Source organism: Nicotiana tomentosiformis, chromosome 5, assembly GCF_000390325.3.
Source record: "Nicotiana tomentosiformis chromosome 5, ASM39032v3, whole genome shotgun sequence".
Taxonomy (NCBI): domain Eukaryota; kingdom Viridiplantae; phylum Streptophyta; class Magnoliopsida; order Solanales; family Solanaceae; genus Nicotiana; species Nicotiana tomentosiformis.
In genome coordinates this window covers 86276739-86285193 of record NC_090816.1, presented here as the reverse complement: position 1 = coordinate 86285193, position 8455 = coordinate 86276739, and the positions used below count along the sequence as shown (strand labels likewise).

The 8455-nt window shown below is 38.2% G+C and overlaps 1 protein-coding gene across 1 annotated transcript; it reads right to left on the bottom strand.

Moving 5' to 3' along the window:
* Nucleotides 1-3056: 3056 nt before the first annotated feature.
* On the bottom strand, nt 3057-3668 carry LOC104112275 (uncharacterized). Its single transcript, XM_018776351.2, has one exon. The coding sequence runs from the start codon at nt 3666-3668 to the stop codon at nt 3057-3059; it is 612 nt and encodes a 203-aa protein (XP_018631867.2).
* Nucleotides 3669-8455: the final 4787 nt, after the last annotated feature.

Below are 8455 nucleotides of genomic sequence, written 5' to 3'. Positions count from 1 at the left end.
CCTAGAGATTGGCTAAAAGCTGGAGGAAAGAGGGAGAGAAGAGTAACATAGGCACACTTATAAAGTCAGAGTCGTACATACTGCATAATAAAAGGTAGCAACAGTTACAAGATTGGAAGGATTCCAACCATGAGTCGGGGTGTGAGAAAGATGCATAAAAGGGGGAATGCCCTGGCCTTTGGGATTCATTCATAGAACAGTTGCCTAGATGGAAAGAGGAGTACTAAAGTATTTGGAAGACATAAGTTATGAAAAGGATAAGTGCATCAGTCAACATTCGAGGACGAATGTTCCAAATGGGGGAATGATGTTACTCCTCATATTTTTGTACGTGAAAGTACGCCATAAATAAATTGATGAAAGATCGGAAATGAGATGTTAAATCCCACATTTTTGTACGTTAAAAATTTCGTCGTAAGTTAATCGACGTGAATTCGGGAATGAGGTTATTTTAAAATTATAAGCATTATGCTATTTCAAACACGTGATGAGTAAATTCGTGAAGGAGAAAGGGTAAGCAAATCGAAGAAAAGGAATTTCGTCAAAGTTTGATATATTGGGATAAAATACGGCCCGAGCTATAATACCCGGTTTTTATGGACTAGTACCATACAAGGTACCACATGGCCACGATAGTAAGGTGTATAAAGTATGTTAAAAGTGAGTAGTATTTTTAAGTAATTTGAGATAATTCTTAATTATGCGGGTAATTGGTTAATTACCGGGTAACAGGACATTACCTAATTACCTAATAAGTGGATAAAGATTAAACTTTTCCACCCCCACCCCCACCCCCACGTGGCAACAAGCCCTTCCTAAATCTATGATTCTTACTCATTCTTTATTAGGTGGAAACCTAATATGTCAAATACAAGGCCTTTCAATTCAAGGAATTTCCATACAAAACAATACTATAATGAGAAGTGGGGACGTTAGCATTCTGATGAGTTTCAACAAGTTCATTCTCAAGATACTACAATCAGATTCTAACATTTCTAATACCAAGGCATTACACTCAGAGTGGGAACGTTAGCCATTCCTTAAACTTTTCAAATTTCATTCTCAACAACACTTCCATCAGATTATAAACCTTACACTAGCAACGTGATCCTTCAAAATACTACACAAAAATCCAACGAGAATTATTAAAATCATAGCAACGTATAATTTTGCGATTCTAAAGGAGTACGGTGCAACCTTTTCCAAAAATATCATACGGATTTTTCCCTACTCCAGGTATGTTAAGGCTATCCCTTCTTTATTTTTGGCATGACCCAAATGATACTGAAAGAAACGAGCAAACGCACAGTTTCTATAAACGACTCTATTCATAGAAATATTAGGGGTGTCTATATTCTTGATTCCCCATGTGAATTATTATTATATCTTTTGTTCATGGGTCTCAGAAAAATACGTATTTGATAAAAAATTTCCGACAGGCATATTATTTTTATGACATTCCGAGAAAATCTTATTAACGTATATCTTAAGGCATATTATTTTTATGACATTCCGAGAAAATATTATTAACGTATTTCTCATGCATTTCATGCATTTATACATATACATTGACCCATGACCAGATGACGTTATATATGCATATATATGTATATTATATGTATATGGGATATGGGAAAAGGTTATGGCATTATATACGCACCACCACCTGATCAGCTGGTATACGTTGATGATTTGCCCACAGTGGCCGAAATGATATGATGGGATGCCCTCAGAGGCTTGATGATGTTATGAACACATATACCAATGCATGGTATGACATTTATACGCATATGCATGACATTATAAAAATGAAATGATTCACAGAGCTATGCAGACATACATGTCGAGTCTTTTACTCCATGTTTCTCTCATGTCTATTATTTACTGATTTTCATTCCTTACATACTCGGTACATTATTTGTACTGACGTCCCTTTTTCCTGGGGACACTGTGTTTCATGCCCGCAGGTCTCGATAGATAGGTCAAGAGTCCTCCAAGAAGGCGATCAGTTCAGCGGGAGATATTGGTACACTCCATTTGTTCCGGAGTTGCTTATGTGGTCAGTATGATTAGGACATGTACTGATTAGTATGGCGGGGGCCTGTCCCAACCTTTATGACATTTATGTACTCTTAGAAGCTTGTAGACATATGTCGTGTACGTGAAAGATTGTACGGCCTTGTCGGCCTATGTTTTGAGTTTATAAATGATGATGTTGGCCTATTAGGCCCGTATGTCACGTGTATATGATAATGTAATAAGAAAGATACATTATGTTGGTACTCGGTTGAGTAAGGTACCGGGTGCCCGTCGCGGCCCATCGGGTTGGGTTGTGACATTATCAAGGGTTATGACCCAACCCTAGTATGTAAAACTTATGGGTATTTAATATTAATGCTTGTTATTGATTGGTTGTATGTTATTTAGCCTTGTTTATGTTTTATATCTAGAATTAATGGTTGCAAACATTGATCCATGCCTATTTGACTTAGTTCTTACTTGAGAAAGAGGGATATAGTCTAGGACTCATATCAATTGTTTAGATTGCTACCCATTTTGTCTTAAGAAAGCCAATTTGGGCATAATCACTCTTTGACTGAGAGATATTGAGTGGGTACTTAAGAATTAAGAGTCATAATAGACCCCGATCTAACAAACAAGCATAGATTTACTCTACCTAATAGGTTCACACCTACGTGAAGGTTACATCCCTAGGATTTTCCCTTACAACAACAACAACAACAACAATAACAACAACAACAACAACAACAAACTCAGTAGTTTCCCACAAGTGTGGTATGGGGAAGGTAAGATGTATGTAGCCTTACCCCTACCCCTGGAAGGGTAGAGAGACTGGTTCCGGTAGACCTTCGGCTAGAGAACGACTGAAAAAGAAAAAGTGATTGCAACAAGTAGGAATAGCAACAAGATATAATAAGATCGAATCTAAGAATGCAGTTAAATTCTAAGTAGTAATAGCAATCTATGATTAAAAAGATATCATACTAACACTAATGCTAGCGAACTGAGTAAGACAAAGAGAAACACTCGGCTACCTATGAACCTTCTACCCTAATCTTTGACCTCCACACCCTCCTGTAAAGGGCCATGTCCTCAGTCAGCTCCAATTGCGCCATGTTTTGCCTAATAACCTCTCCACAAGACTTCTTAGGCCTACCTTTACCCCTCCTCCTATCCACCGAGGCTAACCTCTCGCACCTTCTAACTGGGGCTTCTATACGTCTCCTCTTAACATGCCTAAAACATTTCAACCTCGCCTCCTGCATATTATCCACCACAGGGGCCACTCCTACCTTTTCCCGAATAACTTCATTCCTAATCTTTTCCAACCGGGTATGCCCACACATCCACCTTAACATCCTCATCTCAGCTACTTTTAGCTTCTGGGTATGAGAGTTCTTGATCGTCCAACACTCTGCTTCATACAACATAATCGGTCTAACTGCAACCTTGTAGAACTTACCTTTAAGTCTCAGTGGCATATTCTTATCATATAATACATTGGAAGTGAGTCTCCACTTCATCCATCCTGCTCCGATACGATGCGTGACATCTTTATCAATCTCCCCATTACCTTGTATTATAGATCCAAGGTACTTGAAATTACCTATCTTGGGGATGACTTGCGTATCAAGCTTCACCTCCATATCCTCTTCATGGGTACCATTGCTGAACTTGCACTCCAAATATTCTATCTTGGTTCTGCTAAACTTGAAACCCTTAGACTCTAGGGTCTACCTTCAAACCTCCAGCCTCTCGTTAACACCACCCCGCATCTCGTCAATTAAGACTATGTCATCAGCAAATAACATACACCATGGCACCTCACCTTGAATGTGCCTTGTCAATGCGTCCATCGCCAAGGAAAATAGAAATAGACTAAGAGTTGATCCCTGGTGCAACCTCATTACAACCAGAAAGTGTTTCGAGTCTCCTCCTGCTATAATAACCCGAGTCTTATCTCCATCATACATGTCCATAATCACCCTAATACAGGCTACTGGGGCCCCTTTTGTCACGACCCAAACCGATGGGCCGCGACGTGCACTCGATACCTTACTCAACCGAGTACCAACGTAATGTATCTTTCGTATTACATCATCATGGGTAAGTGGGCCAGAAGGGGCATCATGAGATAACCAGAGTAAACATAAGAGAATACCCGACATAGAACAACCCAACCTGATATAGAAACTCATACCCGTGACATACGGGCCTATAAGGCCAACAAGATCATTTATATACTTAAAACATAGGCCGATATATCATAAGAATACATAAAAATCATAAAGTCCGGGATAGGGCCCCGCCATACCAATCAATACATGTCCTAATCATACTGACCAAATAAGCAACTCCTGAGCAAATGGAGCGCACCAACATCTTCCGCTGAGCTGATAGCCTACTTGGAGGACTCTCGACCTGTCTATCGGGACCTGCGGGCATTTTACGCAGCGTCCCCAGGCAAAAGGGATGTCAGTACAAATAATGTACCGAGTATGTAAGGAATGAAAATCAGTAAATAATAGACATGAGAGAAACATGGAGTAAAAGACTCGACATGTACGTCTGCATAGCTCTGTGAATCATTTCATTTTTATAATGTCATGCATATGCGTATAAATGTCATACCATGCATTGGTATATTTATATCCTTTACATCTGTCTACAAGCCTCTAAGAGTACATAAATATCATAAAGTCTGGGACAGGGGCCCGCCATACCAATCAATATATATCCTAATCATACTGACCAAATAAGTAACTCCGGAGCAAGTGGAGCGCACCAACATCTTCCGCTGAGCTGATAACCTACTTGGAGGACTCTCGACCTGTCTATCGGGACCTGCGGGCATGAAACGCAGCGTCCCCAGGCAAAAGGGATGTCAGTACAAATAATGTACTGAGTATGTAAGGAATGAAATTCAGTAAATAATAGATATGAGAGAAATATGGAGTAAAAGACTCAACATGTGTGTCTGAATAGCTCTGTGAATTATTTAATATTATAATGTCATGCATATGCGTATAAATGTCATACATGCATAGGTATATATATGCGTTCATAACATCATCAAGCCTATGAGGGCATCCCATCATATCATCTCGGCCACTGTGGGCAAAATCACCAACATATACCAGCTGAGAAGTACATATATACGCGTATATAATTACATCTGGTCATGGGTCAATGTACATGTATAAATAAATGCAATGCATGAGAAGTACGTCAATAAAATCTTTCGGAATGTCATAAGACCATTATGCCTTTGATTAATATAATGAAATAAACTTTATCAACTTACGTATTTTCTGAGACCCATGAATAGACTATAGAATAATAATACATATGGGGAATCAAGAACATAGGCATCTCTAGTACTTCTATGAATAGAGTCATTTATGAAAGTTGTGCATTTGCTGGTTTCGTTTGTATCGTATGGATTATGCCAAAAAGAAAGAAGGGATAACCTTAACATATCTGAGCAGATTCTCTTGACAATCTCTCTAACACACGTATTTTGTGATAAAATACGTAACGGCAGATCGAATTAGGGAAAATCTGTATGATATTCTTGAGAAAGATTGCACTGTACTCTTTAAAATTACAAAATCTCACGCTATATAGTATTAAATGGTCTTCGTATGAAATGTTTTGAAACAACTACATTGCTATTGCAATTCATTATACTTGCTGAAGCTTTCCTTCTCAATTTAGTATATGAGAGCAATTTATTTTGGGTATATTAGAAAGGTTATCTCAATCCTTTAGGTGTGGGCCCCACTAGGATGACTAAGCCACCATTCTTTCTTTATTTGCCACCTTATAACATGGACTTTAAGAGTCATAAGTTAGTTGCCACTTTAAGGCTTATCCAAAGCCTTAATTAATCACCTATTAATTCTTAATTAACTTATTAATTCTGCCATTAATTAATAATTAACTAATAATCCACATAATTAAGAATTATTTTAAATTACTTAAAATACTACTCACTTTTAACACACTTTATGTACCCTACTATCGTGGTCATGGGGTACCTTGTATGGCACTAGTCCATAAATACCGGATATTATAGCTCGGACCGTATTTTATCCCAAATTGACAACCTTCAATGAAACTCATTTTCTTTGATTCGTTTACCCTTTAACCTTCACGACACTTACTTATCGCCTATAATAAATAGCATAAATGCTTATAACCTCAAGATAATCTCATCCCCGAGTCTACGTCGATTAAATGACGACGAAACTTTAACGTACAAAAATGCGGAATGTAACATCTCATTTCCGAGATTATATCAATTTACTTATGGCGTACTTCCACGTATGAAAACATGGGGTGTAACATCATTCCCCCCTTTGGAACATTCGTCCTCGAATGTTGACTGATGCACTTATCATTTTTATAACCTATGTCTTCCGAATACTTTAGTACTCTTCTTGCCATCTAGGCAACTGTTCTGAAAATAAATCCAAAGGCCAAGGCATTCCTCCCTTTAGGCCTCTTTCTCATACCACGACTCTCATAACTGTTGCTACCTTCTATCATGCAGCCTGTATGACTTTGACCTTGTAAGTGCGCCTATGCAACTTTTCTCTCCTTTTTCCCTCTAGCTTTTAGCCAATCACTAGGCCTCACTTTGTAAACATATACAGAGCTTGATAAGATGTCCCTCTGGCATCTATGGATATACTAAAGTTCTTCGCTCGATACTTTGTCGAACTTACGAATATTGCTATATCTTATTTCATAGATCCGTTTATTCATCCGTATAACTTTACTGCCATAACTCTTACTTTGATTTGTTATTACTGAGGTCTGCTACCAAACTCCAGGTTACTTTCGTTGCTAAATCCTATATGTATAAATCTAAGTCCTTTAATGCTTCCTCATTACTGTTTATCTTAACAATGACGGCATAATCTCATCTCATACTTTATAACTTTTATCCATCTATTGTTGATTCACCTCAATATTGATCTACAATTTACCACTGATAACTTGACCTTTTATGTAATACTGCCACTAGGGCTCACGTCTCATCGTGGAACATCTAAAATGATTAGACTGATCCACCTGGGGTGATACCATGCTTCGATAATCGTATTTCATAGCATCCCAACATGATTCATCTTATGGGTGGGGGTATTCTAATTCCGTGTCGTCCATGAAATCCCCCTTTTTCTTTCTTCAAATCATTACTCGATCGAGGGACCAAATGTCATCCTTTATCTATCACAATTACACCCTCATTCTACTAACAGGGCAGCATTCCATCTCTTCTAAATGCTATTAGTCTTAGACTCCCTTGAGTTCATTCAGGCTATACTGAACTTTCTATAACTTAGAGAAATCATTAGCTCTCTTGTTTTTATGGGCTTAATCCCGAGGACTTATCCATTCTCGTCACCTTCTCACTTGCCTTTCCTTATCCTTACTCATGTCTTCCTAAAACCTTGTCTCTTTACCATACATTAGCTTGCGACCTACACATATCCATTTTTACTACCCGCAACCTTCCTTCAACTTGCTTGCACCATATATTTCCTTATGTTATTCTGGAACATCAAGAGAGGCATCACATCATCTCAAACTCTTCTTTACTCTCTTAGCTAGACCTCTCGATACCTAGAAACCATAGGCTGGAAGATATGCCACTGACGATGCTGCTATCATTCCTGGATACTGAATCTCCGCGCATCTAGCTTTTTATCCGAAGTATGGAGTATTCACAACCTTCTGCACTTGAGTATCTCGTACGTTGTTCACCTTTACCTTACTTACCTTAGAATCTCGCATCACATCTTCTATCTCTTTCATGACCTCCCTTCCACACATGTATAATTTATATCCACAACTTGAAACTTTATTATAATACTTGCACCTCTGTTGTATACACAATCCGGTGGGAGCTTCATACTGACTTCTTATGAGGCTGGTACTCTTCTAACTGGCTTTATCGTAGAGCCGTTATAGAATATGGCTATTGTACTATCTTTCTTGTACCTCTGATATTAAGAGTGATCCTGCAATGTTCTCAATCACGATTTCTATAATTTTCTGGGTCCAATAATCAGACTCCTGATTTACTTGGTTGATGTAACTCTTTAGTTTCCTTTTCCTCCTGATCAGTTTTTATGTAGGCTTAAGCTATCTTCTGATCTGTGACTCCTGGTATTAGTTATTACTTTAGCCTTTCATGGGTGCTATGGAATATCCATGATACAATCTTATAACAATTCAATCCTTTATCTATGACCTGGGCTCAATTCTTTCTTTTAACTTATACCGGAGTGTTTTATGGTTGTATGATTGTCAACATATATGCCGCATGGATAACGCTCCAAAATATTAAGTGCGTTCATAACGTAACTAGCTCTGGATCATTGATCGAATAATTTCTTTCGTTCCTTCTCAGCTTTCTTTAAAC